This window comes from Colletotrichum lupini, chromosome 7 (genome assembly GCF_023278565.1).
Source record: "Colletotrichum lupini chromosome 7, complete sequence".
NCBI lineage: Eukaryota > Fungi > Ascomycota > Sordariomycetes > Glomerellales > Glomerellaceae > Colletotrichum > Colletotrichum lupini.
In genome coordinates this window covers 3,685,579-3,702,167 of record NC_064680.1, presented here as the reverse complement: position 1 = coordinate 3,702,167, position 16,589 = coordinate 3,685,579, and the positions used below count along the sequence as shown (strand labels likewise).

Sequence of the window (16,589 nt, the reverse complement as noted above, 5' to 3'; positions counted from 1 at the left end):
ATTATCGTACTTCTAGTACCCTATTTTGCCCCAGTATATCCTTTTATAATAATAGATTTCCGTTAGTAATTATAGGGAGGAAATCTAGGTCGTTTACCTTTTTTCTAAATTCGTAAAAGCGATTATACGCTCTATCGACTTATACCTAGTTCTATAATACGAATTCCTCTTTTATAATTATTACTATTAGTATTTCGTATAGCTTTTATAATTATAGTTACGTTAATAATACCCCTCGCCCATAGAGGAATTTATTAATTACTTTCGTAATTCCTAGGCTTGCGCTCGCGAACTATTCGTCTAATTAGTAACTAAGGTCGTTTATAATCTCGTAAAATAGGGGTTACCCCTATAGCCCCTTTTTCTTATAAACCTTAGTTAAATAGATTAATACCGTATTAATTTACTTACCGTTAGGCTAATCCGCAATTTTATATATTTACGTCCCCTAATAGTCCGGGTTAATATTTACCTATTTATAAGGGATTAGGATTCTATTAAAGATCGGGTTTTATTCTCTTTTTTTTTACCCTAACTCGCTAAGGGTCGTGCTCTAGCTTATACCCGTATTAGTAATTATTAACGTATTTAATTTTAATAGGGATATATCTAATCCGCGTACTAGTTATAATAAATCCGTACTTTTGCTATTTAATAAATTTATTAAGGTCTAAGAGATTCTTACTTCCTCTTACTATCTCGCTACTACTCTCGTTTTTACTATTTCTAGCGATTACTACTACTTTTTTAAATCGCTAGCTATCGTACTTACTAAGATCCTCCTTTTTATTTAATATAAAAAGGTAGGTTTTAATAGTTCCTTTTAATAATAATAATAGTAGACGTTTATATTACTATAAGAAAATATAATAATTAGTCTCGGGATCTTTACTAGTTACCGATTTCCGCTATCCTATATACTTTTAGCTTCTTAAGCCTCGTACTTTTTATAATCTCTAAATAGTTTTTTTTCCTAACCTACCTCTTTTAGGGTAGTATTTTATAAGAATAGTCGAAAGTAGACGCTAAGCGGCTTATAAAAGAGCTATATAGGCTATTAAAAACTATATAGGCCGTTAAGTATAGTTAACGAAGTTAAGCCCTTTTTTTTATAAAATCGTAGATTTTAAGGACTTATTAAAAATACTTATTTACCGCTCGTACGCGGTAGGGTTAAATACTTTAAAAGTTATGTCTTTTACAGCCTCTCGGTACCCTATTTTATATCTTTTAAATAGTTTTTTTCGTAGCTTAATTATAGTTAGGTAATTATTACTTATTAGCGATCCCTTTTATTATTTAGTTAATTTCTCGAAATTAGTAATCTCGCGCTAGGAGCTAGTATAAAAAAAAGCCCTTTAGTAGCTCTCTAAAAGATTCTTTTCTTTTCCCCTTAAATCCTCGTTTTTTTAATCTTTTTTTAAGCTAATAGTAACTCTAGTAAGAGGTTATAAGATTACTTTAGGGTAGCTACTTTCTTTTTAAGTTAATTTTTAAGATCCGTAATACTCTTAACTTAATACTATTAGGACTTCTAAATTCCCTCCTCCTTTATTAAACCGTTCCCTATACTATATTCCTAAGTAATACCCGGGGGGTAATTAAGGGAGCTATAAAGAGGTCGTTTAGATCGTAAGCTTAAGGTTATACTTATAAGATCTTTATAATAATAGACTTTTTTATATACTATAGATCTCTTAGCTTAATAACTCCTATAGGGTTATTTTTATTACTAAGTAAGAATATTTATATTTAGAGATCCCTTTTTTTAATTACGTAGTGCTTTTTTATACCGTATTATTAAGCTCGTTCGTTACGCTAATTAATTAGGTAAGTAGTTATTACGTAAGTATTTCTTTTTACTAATTTAATTAGTTAATTTTTAATTACGGGCTAGCTATAAAAAAGTTATTTAGTAAAAAAGCTACTCGGGGCGACGGTAAAAAACTAGTTACTTAAGTAGTTCTATTAATTAACGTAGTTTAATATAATAAACGTCGACCTCTCGTAAGTAATAAAGGGCTATAATTACTTAATTCCGTGCGGTATTTAAGAATTACTTCTTTTTTTATCTACTTTTATAAAGTTAATTAGTACGAATCTCCTATCCCGTATAGTATTAAAAGGTCGTCTCTTTTACGTAGCGAGATATTTTATTAATTTATAATAATAAAATTTAATTACTAATTAGTATTAGTATCCTTATTATAGGGTAGTTAATTCGAACCGTAGTTAATAAAGAGATTAATTAAACTATCTAAATATCTACGTAATAAGTATAAAAAGGAGGTTCTAACCGTAGGTTGGGCTGGCTATAATAATCGTAAATAGGGCCCCTAATTGGCCCCTGCGTAGTCGGCTGTATGCCGCGGTCGAATTGGACTTCCAATCTGATAGTATTATTTGAACGCCAAAAAACGCCTTGGCTTGGGATATCTTCCAGATCTTCTACACAACGCTCGCCAACATGCCACACCATTTGTACAATTACAACTCTACAGGCTGCGACCCTTTATTTGTTGACTTGGATCAATCCGGGACCTGCCAGGGTTGCCTTGGGAATGTCGTCAGGGTTGGTGAACTTGCCCTCGTACGTAAGTGCAGCAATAGACAGGCCAAACATGCTGTTCTTATCGAAGGGAAATTCGGCCTGGAAGGCGATCCTCGCGCCGTCCCACTGTGGGTTCATGACTGGGACGCTCAGGGGAACGTTGAGTCCACTCAGGTAGGTCACGAACAAAGGTGCCTTGTCCTTGCCGAGGAAACGGCCTGCCGTGACGATCTCCCGCAAGTCGACTTCGAAGTTGAGCATCTGGTTCTTAGCTTCGATTTCTCCTCCAGCCATCTGCATAACATTCAGTGGCGCGAAGACGGGGATGTCGATCTGGTTCATCTTGAACGGGCAAGAGTCTTTGACAACGAAAGACTGGAGCGCAGAGAAGGCGAATGGCGCGATAGAGGTCGTAAGGAAAGGCTGCGACGACGGCGGGCGCGAGAGAATGCTGCGATAGAAACCATTTTGCTCGCCCTCTTGGCCGATGACGGCACTAACGGCTCGGACGGGTCCGGCGTCGCCATTCTTTGCCAGCAGCTGGTTTGCATCTTGCAGAGTGCCGAGCACCACAGAGGTAAAGGTTTCGGCGAGGGCCACGGCTGATTTCAAGTCGTTTGTCGGGAACTGATACTTGCAAGGCGGAGGTGAAAAAGCCTTGAAGTGGTCCAAGACACCCTTAGCGTCGAGCGCATGGAGCTTTTCTTGCTGTCATAGCTGTCAGTGCCAGTTCCGCGAATCCCGATGACAACCTTCTTTTGCTTCTTCGCTGACCAAAGGTAAGAGAAACTTACAGCAACAACAACCTTAAGCGCGTCGACCATCTTATCCTTCTCGGTTGTTTCCCAGCCAGGTCCTCCATTGGTGACGTTTTCCAGCATGGATGAGAAGAAGGCGACCTCGAATTGTTCGTTGAACTGAATGAGCTGGAAAGCTGTCAAACTGCTCGGCTCCAACTTGGGCGGTGGTGCAGAGTTGGGGAGCGATCCTCGCGCCTCTTCCTCCACAACTTTGATCTGCTCCGGGCTGATCGGGAGTTCGGCACTGAAGGCCCGGCGTTCGAGTGGGGCCGCTGCCGAGAAGCCGGCGAGCATCACCGCGGCGGTCGCGAGAGTTGTTGTGAGCTGCATCTTGACGTTTTTTGTTTGTGTACCACCGAGTTCAAGTTTGTGCAGAGAAATATCCTTTAGTATCGGAAAAGGTGTGTTAAATACCCAATAATTTACACGAAGAAAAAGAGGTGAACGATAGACAGGGGAAGCGAATTGAAGTAGGCGGGTTAAAACGAAACAGGTCAACTTGGCATGAGATTCGAGAGCTACAGTGACATGGTTGGAGCGACCGGGACGAACTATTATACTCTCGAGGAGTTTGTTTCGATACATGATCTTGAAACCTGTTTGTTGCTTGGCGCACGTGGACTTGCAACTCTTTTAGGTGGGTAGAGGAGAAGAGCACCGCACATACTCTTCCACGACGTAGGTACACACATCGCGACACACCATCCACACACTTACACACAGGCACATCAGATTTTTCGGAGAGGAATACCCAAGCGCTCTTACGGAAAGATCCTGGGCCGACAGAAATGGACCACACCAAGGCACCCACAGGAATCGCAGGTAGGGCTGGTTTCGGAACGAAGTTGCACCGCTCAACTTGCTCAAACTGGCATGTTACAGGGGGGTAGCTGGATGACGTCTCTGGGAACGGACAGACTGTTGGGTCTTCGATTTCGAAGGATCGTCTACCAAGACAGGGAATCAACAAGGACGATGCCAGCTCTAAGGCGAGCCTTTAACGCCCTGTCAGCCAAGCCGAGTCCTCAAACAAGACATCATTTTTCTTTCTCGTCTGTCTCTCGCAATCTCTCACTTGTCTTTCCCCGCGGTCCACCACCAGTCAGTGGCTTTCACTCTCGATTGAACGAACCTGACACGTGCTCGAGCCTTTCTCTCTTCTAGGCGCTGTATTCGAATTTTGCCGTCCCCGTCCGACAGGTATCCATACGTCAAACGTTGTCTCCCTCCAAGCCTCCCAGTGTGTTTCTCTTCGCTACCCTATTCAGGTAACATGGACCAACCTTAGCGGTATGTCACTGCCGAAGCGAAACCCCAGTCCCCGTATGGAGTCACACCAAACATCGATTAAGGTAAACGTCGAACGTATCTGTGTCTGAATCAGGCCCAGCTCGTGCCTCTCCTTGCCATTTTGAAGCTCTGGTCCCGTTCAAAGTCGGAGGCCTTGACCGCTTTCCGCTTAGCAGCAGCCATAGCCGCAGCAGATCCTAACGGGGTCTCCCCATGCGCTCCCGAGCCGTCAGAAGCGGCGGCGGCAGTAACGGTAGCATCGGGAGCGTTACCACGGCTCGCACCCGAGCCACCACCACCAACAAGACTGGGCCCCCATCCTCCTTCGCCTATCTGTCTATTAGTCCAGATTGGTGGTGGTTCCTGATGAAAAGGCCCCGGCGTCATCGCTTGGTCCCTCTTCTCCACAAAATGCGCGACGCCCGTCCGCGAGCGCCTCATCCCTTTGTTGCCGAACTCCGCCAAGCCCTCCCCTTCAAAGTCGAGCTGCGCGTGCGCCCATACGAGCGACTCATTGTAGTTCTCCTGCGCGTACGTGTGGAAAGCCTGACAATAGGCCCGTAATGGTCGATGTTCCTGGTTGCCGAACTCCAGGAACCCACGCGTGGCATGCAGCATCTCTTCGAGGCTGCGATGAGGTACATGAACCCATGTCGTTGTTTCTGGCCTCTTGGGTGCCGTATAACTCTTGTGAGACTTCACTGACGATGATACCGTCGGAGTTGAATTTGCTCTCTTGGCGGAAGCTCGAGCGGAGGCCTTGGCAGCTCGATGAAGGACTTTCTCTACGATCTCATACGCTACACCATCTTGCGAAAAATCATAATGCGCGACGGCGGCAATCGCCTTCAAGCCGAGGTCTCGCTGCGCAGGCGGCTGCTCCTCGATGCGTCGAATGCCAGCGTCAAAGAAGGAGACGACATTCGCAGGCAGTTTATCTGCCTGAACGGCAACGGCGTCGAGAGATTGGGTTCGGTGGAGGTCGTCCAGTCGCAGACGAGCGAGACTGATGTTACCGCTGGCCTGACGTTCAATTTGCCGTCGCAAGTCGGCAAAGGCCTCATGGTTTCGGGGGTCGACCAGCCGTCTGCCAAACGCGGATAGTGGTGGTAGCTCGTCGGGCTTGTTCTCCCTGCTGTTGTTGCTGCGGCTGCCCAGGCCAAGGTCTCCGTGCTCTGTCTCCAGGTCCCAATCGATGAATCGTGAGACTGGTTCCATGGCGGCATGGACTTGAAGCTCAATATGATCAAAAGGTTGGACGAAGTCTGCGGCGTCTCCGCTTCGCATTCGCCTCGGATGTTAGCCTTATTCCACTCGATAGTCTCAACTTCAACTTGGTTCCAAAGGAGCCGCATGTCTTCCCGTAATAGAAGAAAGTTCATTTCATGAAGTGAGAAAGCATCACAACTATGGGTGAAGTATGCAAAGAGAGTGTTTAGTTTGGCACGGCCATGGCAAACTTACCAGTTGGTGCATGTCTTCTCATTGTCTCTGCATTCTTGGCAGAGAATGTATGAATCCAGTTTCACCTTTCCCTTCTTACAGCTCTCACATCGCCAGTAGACATGGAGGAACTTTGACGCATCGTCGTCGCAAGAGTCGCAGTATTGCCAAGTAGGTATCGTCTTGAGACATGAGACGCGGGAGGTGATGAGTACCTTGAGCCTTGAGTCGTTCGCCAAGATGGCCAGCTCGTTCTCGAGAAACAGGTCAACGGCCGGACTACACCTGTCAAAGTCGTCGACGACAAGGAACGCGCGATCGAGCATGCCAAGTCGCGACTGCAACGCCTCTCGCATAAGCTTAATCCGGAAGATGTCGCGATGACCGTGCTTCCTAGCGTCGAGGTAAAGTCGATACTTTGCGACGTACGCTTCGTCCTCGTCGACCTGTGTGTGGTTGACGCACAGTTGGTGGAATATGCTCGTCAGAACGTCTTCCACAAAGGCGGTACCGCCCGAGGCCACGTCCGTCCGCACAAAAACTGAGGCGACGGCTTCCTTCTCCCCATGGTACTGTTCTCTCAACCTCTTGGTCGCCAGCGCGGACAAGGTCGTCTGAAATGGCACGAGTTGTAAGTAAGCAAGTAGGTAATCAGCGCATGAATTCTATCAGTGTGATGCATCACCAACCAGCGTCTTGGCATCCGAACAACCCTTGGGACGATCTGGAGGCCCATGACCTTCATGCAAACTGCAAACTGCGACCTGCAAAACAAAGGAAGGAGATGCAAAGGAAAATGCCAGGGAAAACGTAAAACAAGAAACAACTTGTACGCACCTTGCCTGAACCTGGTCTACCAACACAGCGCAGCATCCACTTGTTGTCATCCCGTTGCCAGCATTGAAAGATGTCGTTCATGAACACCCAGTCCCACAGTGGCTGCCAGATATCCGCGCCCGGTTCGTGCGACTCGCTCAATGCGGGGTGCATTTCTGACCTGCTCTCGAACAGTTCCCTCACCGCGGGATGGTGCACTTCTTCTGCTTCAACGGCGTCCATGTTTTAGGGTCTCCGTTTCGGTACTAGTATTGAAAGGCTCAGGGTCGAAACGGCGCAACGGCTGTATCTTGGCCCCAGCAGAGCAGCAGAGTTCAAATCTTCAACGGAGCCGGCGGTCTTCCGACATTCAAGAAACGTTGGTTAAGTTTCTTTCGTTCACCGTGCCACCGGACGCTACGGATAGGGCTCCTCAACGGGAAAGAAATATCGGATCAGCGTGAGTCGCGAAAAGGCCACCCGTTCAAGAAACTCAATTAGTTCCACCTCTAGAAAATCGCCGTGCTCGAAGATGCACGTGGTGAGCAGAACCATCGACTTCATCACACCCACTTCCGGGTCAGCAAGCGCCTTGTGTCACCAAAAAAACGGGTGCAGAGATTTGACGGTTGCCTAGCAGGGCCTTACCAGCAGGCGTACAATCTTACCGTTTCTGGCGGTTCGTAAAATCGAGTGTGTTGATACTACCGGGGTTGTAGAGGGGAAAATCAAGCTACCCATGCAGCTGCAGGGGCTGCGCCTCACCGAGTTGCTGGAATCTCACGCAAAATCATCTTCCCTTACTTACCAAACTAATCAAACCAATATGCTTAAGTGCTGACTTACATCTCAGCCGTGAATCCTACGGGACCCAGACAAGCCACATGTCTTATTGACTGAACTTATCGCGTGATAAGCAGCCCAGCCCTAGAAGCAGGTCCCACTCATGCTACAACGACGGGCCGCAGCCACAAGCCGTTGGCACATCCCTTGGAGCTATTCTTTTCTATCGACATTGACGCATCGTGAGCTCATTTTCAGATACAGAGGGTTGACGGTGTACTTCGAAGTTCTCTGAAGCGACTTACACATAATTTGATGTAGATAGGAGAATACCTGACCTCGTCGATGTGCACTGGTCAAATAGTTGTGACTTCATGGCTGTTGCGTGCCTCAAGTTGGGAATGGTGTTGCCTAGTCTCGCGTAGCCTTGGAGGACTGGTCAATGACGGTCTCTACGTCTGGTATTCCACATTCGAAGAAGCAATGGTTACATCGGGCCGAACTATATGCAGCCTCGATGCAGCCCAGCAGTCTGGTCCCCAGACTCTGGATTTACGATTGCCTAGCAGGGTCATGGGGGCCGAATGTCTAATCTTAGATGGGAAATGGCGCCCGCAGGTGCAGACCTTTGCTTTTTGCCTCACTGATGGAACCTGATTAATAAGAGGATTGCAGCCATCGCTCGCCATTGTTGAATTTTGTGTTCAAGAGCTTTTTTGCAAGTCAAATCAACCACCGTTTGGTTGAAGTCAAGTCAAAATGCTGTTCAAAGTCCCTTTATTGCTGCTGAGCCACTGCTTAAGTGCCGTGGTTGCTCGCCCGTCTGAGGCTCCGAAGAGTTTGCCACGACGACAGGATGCGCCTGTTCCACCACAATCGATATGTGGCGAGATCATTGAGGCTGTCAATGATGGTAAGTATCGCTTATGCAGAGTTGATTTCTCCTTGGTGTTGATCAAAACGCAGGATATCGGATCTTCTATGCCTCGGACGTATATCTTTGCTTGACTAGCGTTCCTTTCAACGATGCCGTGGCACTTCGCTTTATCGAATATTACAACGCGACTATGCAGTTTCAAAGTACATTGGCATACCTCAAGAACCCTCCCGAAGGTTATCAACAACCCGCGTTTGACCTTAACCAAGGGTTGGAATACTTGAAGGCGAACGTAACCTCGGGTGTCTATAAGAACCAGTACCAGTTTGAGGCCGATCTACAGCTTTTGGTCTACTCAGTTCATGATGCCCATGTCGATCTTGCCGCTGGAATTCTCTCAGCCTTCTCCTTTTCCAGTCCCTGGTCACTCGTCACTGCATCAATCGACGGCAAGGAAACCCCGAAGGTGTACTTTGAATGTGAGTGGCTCTGGCCCGGAACCTTGTGTAGGCATTACTAACTTTGAACTCAAGCTCAGGTCCGCGATTATCGAGACAATGGAGCTAAGATTTCCGCCATCTCTCACATTAATGACGAACCCATTGTCGATTTTCTAACTCGCTACGCTGCTCTGAACTCAGTCGGCATGCTTGAACCCCACGCCGACTGGAACCAGATCATGGGCAACCCTGTACAGGATATCATAGGGGCGTTGAACATTTTTGCTGGCAGCGGCACCTTCTACCCAGGGGACTCGCTGAATTTCACCTACGAAGATCCCAATCTGAACGCAGTCGCTGTCGAAGAGACCTACTGGGTTGCAATCTACAACAACCCAGATTTCACTGGTCCTCTGACAACCGGCGGTGACTTCTACAACTACTTCGTCCTTGGACTGTTGCCTGCATCCTATGGTGAAGTTCCGCTGCCGCCTGCGTTTGGAGGCGGTGAACCGTCAAGCGGCATCTTCAACCCAGTGCCGCAGCAACAACGCCGAAGCTTCTACAACGAGAGTCTGGGAGCATTCCCGCCCAACCCGGATGTCGTGCAGAACAACTTGGACGCGACTGGAAACGGCGGTGTCGTGACCGGATACTTCTATGAGGACATCTCCACGGCTGTGCTCAGTATTCCGCACTTTGACCAGTACGGGTGGGACATTGGCAACTTTAGCTTGGCTGTCGACACGATTCTCGAGGGTGCCCAGAACAGAAGCCTTTCTAAGCTCGTGATTGATCTCACGAATAACTATGGTGGCACAACTGGTCTTGCGCTTCTCTTGCTACGGGACTTATTCCCTGGCATCGACCCCTTCGCCGGAAGCCGGAGACGCAGCTTTGACATGGCCAATGTTCTAGGCACTGCAACGACGAACTACTGGGAGGGACTTCCAACCAGTAATTTGACAGAATTCAAGACAAAGGTCAAACTCGTGGCAGATGAGTGGGTTATCACGTCTCGCTTGAACGCAGAGACCAATGAGAACTTCACGTCATGGCAGGAGTATGAAGGCCCGAGAAGATACAAGGACGACGACTTCAGCTTGGTGGTGAGTTGACCCAGAAACAAAAGAATATATAAGTATCCTGAAAAGCTCTTAGCTGACATAAACACAAGGAACGCTACGATCTGTCGAATCCGTACTTCCACCAAGCTGCTTTTGACGGCTGGCTGATGACCCGCTATATTGACAATAAAGATGTTGGCGAGTCGCCGCCATTCGAGCCTGGAAACATCGTTATTGTAAGTCAAGACACCTATCGCCATAAACCGGCTGGTTCACGATATTACAGAATCTCTTGACTAACACGGCTCGCAGCTCACCGATGGTGCCTGTTCATCCGCTTGCGCTCTCTTCCTCGAAGTCGCTACCACTCAAGGCAAAGCCCGCACCATCGTTGTAGGCGGTGCGCCCAAGCCCGGCCCAATGCAAGCGGCGGGCGGTACTCGTGGAGCCCGCATCTACTCTGGCGACTTTCTCGACGCCGACTTCGCCTTTGCACGGGAAAAGGACGAGACTGCTGCGGCCAGACTACCGGACGTTCGCGAGTCGGGCATGTACGTCAGTTACGCGGCCTTCAACCTCCGAGACCAGCTTCGCGCGGACGACGTCTCGACCCCGCTCCAGTTCCGCTACTCTGCGGCTGACTGTCGTTTGTACTACACTCTCGACAATGTCAATAACATGACTGCTCTATGGCGAGACGTTGCTCGCGCAGCTTTTGAGGATGACACCATGTGCGTTGAAGGTTCGACAGGGTACACGGCCCGCAACGGCGCGGTACCAAAAGCGCCGCCCAAAGCCACTCCAGTTCCGCTGTCCACACTTAAGACGGCGATCGAGTTCACTGTTGACTATGACCCGGAGACTCCTAACGGACTCCCAGCGGGGCAGGGCAACATTGGAAAGAAGGTGACGCCCCAAGCTTGCGACGCCAATCCTAACTTGAGATGCCCTTTGGGCGGGAGAGCGTGGCTAAATGTCCCGGTTTCCTGTGCAAATAGCCCGGCAGGCAATATCCCGTGTGCCTGTCTCCCGTTGTGCTCGCTTGCAGAGAACAAATGCGGCGATCTCAACTTGCAGTGCGTTCCCCAAACTGAGTACGTTCAAACGACGAACCAGGCGACGTATGGAGCATCGAAGAAGAATGCTGCCAGCACATTCACGGGTGGGACGGTGACCCAGGGCTACTGTGTACCCAAATTTGCAAGTCCGTCGCTGGGATGCCCGTTGTATTGAAGGGCGAGCTGCTGAACTAGGTATGTTGGCGTCAAAAGTCTACCAGCAACAGTATTCTAAAGTCACCTAAATTCTTGTAAATAATTTTAACGAATATCATTGATTGAGTGACTGTCCCTGACCCCTCACTGATATTATGTTTTCGCCTTGTTGCGATTAACTTCCGGGATACGATACTCACTCGCCCTTTCCCTCCTTACATTCTCCCAAAAGTCATATCCACCATCTTTCCTCCTCGTTCTCCTCTCTTCCCGTTCCACCTTGTTGACGCGTCTCTTCTCCCTCTTCTTTCGTGGTACAATCTTCTTGATGCTGGATGCCACAAGCACAACGACCTTTTTACCACCCTTGTATCCCATCCGAACGAATCCTTGCACACGACTACTGAACGCCGCAATAAGCGCCGCTGCAATGATGAACACGGATAGGGGCAGCGAAACGGCACCGATGAAGCCGATAGTTGGAAGCTGAGCATCCCATTCGACTGTGTTCATGCCGAATAAGCTTGTAAAGAAGGACAAGGGGAGGAAGATGACGGTGAATGTAGTGAAAATCATGACTGAGAGATTCTGCGAAGAGGCTAGCTCGGTCTGAAGGCGTGACCACCGAACTTCATCCACTTGAGCCTTACGCTGGACCATCTCCAAAAGTTTCTCATACTGTGCCATGTTAGCCGACTGTTAAGACCCAGCAGTGCAGGTTGAGATGTAAAGCACTCACATCATTCCTCGTCGTGTCGACTCTCTTCAGCATCTCTAGCGTCTGGCTCTTGTACTCTTCAAGCTTGGCTAGAGCTTCTTCGAGGTACATCTGCCCGTTCCTCGTGACACTTCTAAGGTCTTCTCCCTCAAAGATCGCCTTCATGTTTCGAACTACGCCATCCTGGGTCTCGAACAGCCTTTCGAGGGACTTGAGTTCGTCCTCCAGATCGCGGAGTTCCATCAGTGCCGACGTGTTTTCGCGGTTCTCCCGCTCGGCTTCTTCGAGCTCACGCTTATGGCGCTTCTTGATGGACTCCGGCCGATTGCTATCCGAGTCAGATTCGAAGCCAACGTCTTTGAATGTCTGCATGCGGAAGTGCTTCAGGGAAGAAGTCATGCGCTCGGTCTGTACCCGTTAGTCTCAGGGCTTGGAAACTCAGAAGGATGCTGGAGGTGACCGACGAGCATGCTGATTGCTTCTTCAAATATTCTGAAGATTTCGAGGTCAGGATGAGAAGCCCGATCGAGCAGAACAGTGATTGCATGAAGTACGATGAATGCTGCAAGATCCAGTGCATTCTCACAACGGCCCGTGAGATCTCCATTGAGCTCATTGTATACGCTGTTCCTGAGGTCTGCCTGCTGGAATAGGGGGCCCTCTTTTGGCTTTGATTCCCTTCTGTTGAAGAATGTGGTTAAGGTTTCTAAGGCATTTATCAGTTCTGAATTCTTTCAATCGAACCGAACTGGGAGAACCCACTCGTATCAATAGCCCACAGCCAAAGCTCATCGACCATGAGAACCTTGCCATCCTTGATAACCTCATCGAGATCCTGGTTCTCATCATCTGTATCAACCTCATCCTCTAGCAGTCCCGTGCTCGAAGGCGTGAGCTTGTTCATCGGGCTCCATGTCGACCCTGTGGTTTGTCGTCTCTGAAGTCCCAGCTGTTCCAAGTCAACTCCAGCGGACGCGCGATCTTTGGTAAGCTTATAAAGCATCTGATCGTCATCGCGAGCCCATGTGTCTCTCAAGGAGGGGTATGCAAACTGATCAAGAGTCCGGCGGTAGTTGAGTGGCGGGTCATATCCTATGTACTCCCAGATCATTCGAAGCTCCGCGGAGTCTAGCTGTGCAATTTCTCGCGGGACCGGACGAGACCTACCATGCTGCATGCGCTGCTTGATGAAGTTGCGTCGGCGGACGATGTCGATATACGTGTCGAAGTGAAGGAACGGAAGGTACATGTACAGATACGCCGACGAAGGCCCAGCTGGACTGACACGGCCAGAAAGGTTAGGGGACGGATGAGGTGAGGGAGCTTTCGACATAATTAGCTTACGTTACACCGACTCATTTAATTTGAAAGCTCACCTGAGTTGAGGGGAATGATGTTGCAGGCCGGTTTCACGAACGATGCTTGCGATTGAGAGTGTCTTCCGATGACATGCTTCGATGCCCAGTTATCATGGTTGAAGAGTTTCACGAAACTTGGGTCGTTAGGGTTGGCTAGGACACTGAAAACATCCTGTATTGCGGTATTTAGCTCGGCCGAGTGAGGAATTGCGGTCCCGATCTTACCTTGACCCAAGAGGGATTGGTGAATGGAGTGTGAATCCACATAAACTTTCTACCGGTCGGGTCAGGTCTTGAAAACCCAGCCGTCAGATCCTCCAAGGCAGAAGCCCTCGAGTACCGGTCTTGTCGTCTGGAAAATGGCTCTGAATAGCTCTTCTCTACACCTGTTGCTGCAAAAGGCTCGGGATCTGGCGTCTTCGGCGACAGCTCAAGTTCTGTTGGATCTGACCTCGTGCTGTCGGCGTTGCTACCTCGACTGGATGGCCGATTGAACCCCGGCGGAGACAAGGCCGGGACCTTGAGGCTTTGCATTCGCCGTAGAGTATCCACAGGCATCGAATTAGAGCCTCCAGCCATGGATGGACGAGTGACGACGATGCCGGGCGAGCCCTGACTTTCGGAGTCGGAGCTCTTGGGCCGACTCCCAGCGTCCGAGCCAGCTCGCCATATCTTTTGCCCCAGCTCTTGGAAGCCAGCCATAATTCCCAGGCCATGAGAACTATGTTGTGAGTCTGCCTGGCTTGGATGGGGCGGATTGGGATCGGACCGCGGCCGGAGTGTGCTTCTTCTCAGCCGTTCTTCCAGGCATCGTTCAGGACCTTTGTCCAGAAACTCTTGGAGATGAAGCTTTGTGAAGTAAAGACGAATGGCGGACTCCATGTCTGCATCTGGGTCTTCATAGAAGCCAATTATCTCGACCTTAACATGTCTCTTGAGGTTCAGCGGAGTGTGAATGTACTGGGAGCTCAGTTCTGTAGCTTTTTGAACCGCTACAGAGAGTTCATGTAGGTAGGTGTTCATCGTTTCTGTGTTCCCCTCACCAAAAGAGGCGCAATTGGCATGTTCGCTGTCCAACGAGAAGACCCGCTCCTGCCTAACGCCAAGTAATGATGACTTTATGGAGGCAATGGGGGCGCCGAATCGAACTTCCTTCGCTAAGCCTCTACTCGTAGACCCAGAGCCTGAAAGCTGGGAGTCGATGGTCTCATAGAAGGACCATATCCTGAGCTCGCTTGCGATTGTCGAGAATTCCTCGTCCATCTTGAGAAGAGGCTTGTGGCCTAGTCTCAAATTGTTGGAGATTGAGCGTGGAAGTGGTCGTTGGAGGCGAAGAAGGTGGCGAATACTGTCCTCCAAGTTGTTCATTGACAGGTAACTTGAGCCCTTGTGCGGAGTTGCTATACCGGCATCAGCATCTAGACGTATCCCGATGTCTTCAAATAGGACGTCGAACTTACCGAAAAAGGTAACTCCATGACAGTTATACATAAATGGTTTGAAATACTCGCTCTTGGTTGCTTTCAAAAGAGCCAGCTTGACAACTAAGCCGCCAACACTATGCGCGATGAAGAACAACGGACGAGACCGTTGCTGAAGCTATGTTATCCCGTGGATCTCAAGAAGAAATGTTGTCAAACACTCACGTTGCCATATCTCGTGTTCCAAACTTGTTCAATCAAATCGTTCGCAAGCTCTTCAAGGGTAACCCCCTCAATTAACTCGCGATGACGGTAGAGAAGCACGCGAGCCTCGCTAACCTCCTTCCGAATCCCCTGCCTCACCCACAGATGGGTCGCCTTGGGAAGATGTCGGTTGATCGTCGGTGACAGAATACTCGCTCCCGCGAGCTCTTTCAACGCAGTCGGCGGCACATCAGCGGCCCGTCCGAAGTATCCCTCCGGCAGTGGGTCGCGGGCCCATGTCTCGACTGGGTCGGCTCCGGGACACGGCACACAGACGATGTCGACCAAAGTCTCGTTGTACCCACGTCCATTGACATCGCCGTCGATGTGCGCGAAGCCTGGTCTGGGTTCCCAATGTGATGAAGTACTAGGTCGCGGAGGCGACTCGGTTCTGTCAACTTGCGTGTCTTCCGATGGCTGGCCAGGCGGCAACGTCTGAGGCGGGTCGGTGCGCTCGGGGCTGTCGTTCTGAGCGGCGGCTACTTCGTCGAGGACCGCGTTCTCAGTCTCGCGCGTCCAGTCCTTGTACTCTGACATTGTGCTTCATCACTCTGATCTACCGAGGAAATGACATGGAGATTTCTTGCGAAAAGCGACCTGGGACACTGTCGCTTAAGGAACAATGAGATCCTTGCCAAACTCATTCTGTTTGTCTTCAATTCTCGACAGCGCAGTCATCATACCGGACGCCTGTTTGCTTATGCAACCACCAAGGCGACCGAACCCCTGTGAGTCTGCGTGACCAGGCTGCATCATTATTGCTGACGGTGGCAGGCTGGCTTGTTCGCCAGCCTCAATTTCCCCTAGTCCCGAAGACAAGCTGCGGACCGAGCCTCAGCGGACCTTCACCTCAGATTAGAGGTTGCGCAATGTGTGCGGGTAGCGTGCAGAAGGATCAGCCTACGCTAACTCCTCGTGGTCAGCTACGACCATCACCTGGACAATAGAGGCCACAGGCAACGGCGGCTATGCTTAGACAGGCATCGGGGTCTCAGCCCTGAGGTGCGACTGTGTGTGAACACTTGGTCATTGTGAGAATGCAACATAAAGAGATGGAGAATGCTAAGACGTCTCACAAGAGCCTCATACTCATAAAGTCTGTATGGTCGACTATCCCACAAGGTTTGTGACACACTCAGAGGTTGCGTGTCTAGGAGTTGGATGAGTCGAATGCCAACTCAGGACTTGGCGGCTTCGCCCGCTAAAATCGCCCTGAAGTAAGGTGTGCCGCGTATCCGAAGTGAATCGCGCGACCATCAACATTGAGGATGGTGAGCGCTCGCAGTCATCTGCTCTAAGCGGGACATTCTGAGATGAAGCAGGAGAACGTGGGAGTCGACGGCTTTTCTCGTCAGTCGACCAGGCCTTGCTGCATGTACCTAACGATTGTAGTCAAATATTGACGGTACGGAAGTTCCGTGAGAGCACAGCAGCTCGCTGGCGATCGGGATTCAACCGACTCGCGTCAGTTTCTGTCGATATTCTTGTAGGGCAGCATCTAGCTTAGCTCAAGGTGGCCGCAAATTGAACAGCGCAAAATTGAGAAG

At 49.3% G+C, this 16,589-nt stretch overlaps 5 protein-coding genes across 5 annotated transcripts; 2 read left to right on the top strand and 3 right to left on the bottom strand.

The window, feature by feature from the left end:
• Window positions 1–2,512: 2,512 nt before the first annotated feature.
• Window positions 2,513–3,681, bottom strand: CLUP02_14131 (late sexual development protein; the record flags this gene model as incomplete). The annotated part of the gene is made up of 2 exons (XM_049293063.1): window positions 2,513–3,259; window positions 3,346–3,681. The coding sequence occupies 2 exons, from the start codon at window positions 3,679–3,681 to the stop codon at window positions 2,513–2,515; spliced, it is 1,083 nt and encodes a 360-aa protein (XP_049150209.1).
• A 1,050-nt stretch (window positions 3,682–4,731) lies between these two features.
• Window positions 4,732–7,143, bottom strand: CLUP02_14130 (uncharacterized protein; the record flags this gene model as incomplete). The annotated part of the gene is made up of 3 exons (XM_049293062.1): window positions 4,732–5,920; window positions 6,106–6,698; window positions 6,922–7,143. 3 exons carry the CDS (start codon window positions 7,141–7,143, stop codon window positions 4,732–4,734), a joined length of 2,004 nt encoding a protein of 667 aa, XP_049150208.1.
• An 885-nt stretch (window positions 7,144–8,028) lies between these two features.
• CLUP02_14129 (uncharacterized protein) lies at window positions 8,029–8,340 on the top strand (the record flags this gene model as incomplete). Its single annotated transcript, XM_049293061.1, has 1 exon — window positions 8,029–8,340. The coding sequence occupies one exon, from the start codon at window positions 8,029–8,031 to the stop codon at window positions 8,338–8,340; it is 312 nt and encodes a 103-aa protein (XP_049150207.1).
• Window positions 8,341–8,442: 102 nt separating this feature from the next.
• On the top strand, window positions 8,443–11,300 carry CLUP02_14128 (peptidase S41 family protein; the record flags this gene model as incomplete). The annotated part of the gene is made up of 5 exons (XM_049293060.1): window positions 8,443–8,596; window positions 8,650–9,039; window positions 9,094–10,109; window positions 10,178–10,303; window positions 10,380–11,300. 5 exons carry the CDS (start codon window positions 8,443–8,445, stop codon window positions 11,298–11,300), a joined length of 2,607 nt encoding a protein of 868 aa, XP_049150206.1.
• A 134-nt stretch (window positions 11,301–11,434) lies between these two features.
• Window positions 11,435–15,579, bottom strand: CLUP02_14127 (uncharacterized protein; the record flags this gene model as incomplete). Its single annotated transcript, XM_049293059.1, has 8 exons — window positions 11,435–11,959; window positions 12,021–12,407; window positions 12,464–12,705; window positions 12,762–13,322; window positions 13,376–13,529; window positions 13,583–14,757; window positions 14,818–14,956; window positions 15,004–15,579. 8 exons carry the CDS (start codon window positions 15,577–15,579, stop codon window positions 11,435–11,437), a joined length of 3,759 nt encoding a protein of 1,252 aa, XP_049150205.1.
• Window positions 15,580–16,589: the final 1,010 nt, after the last annotated feature.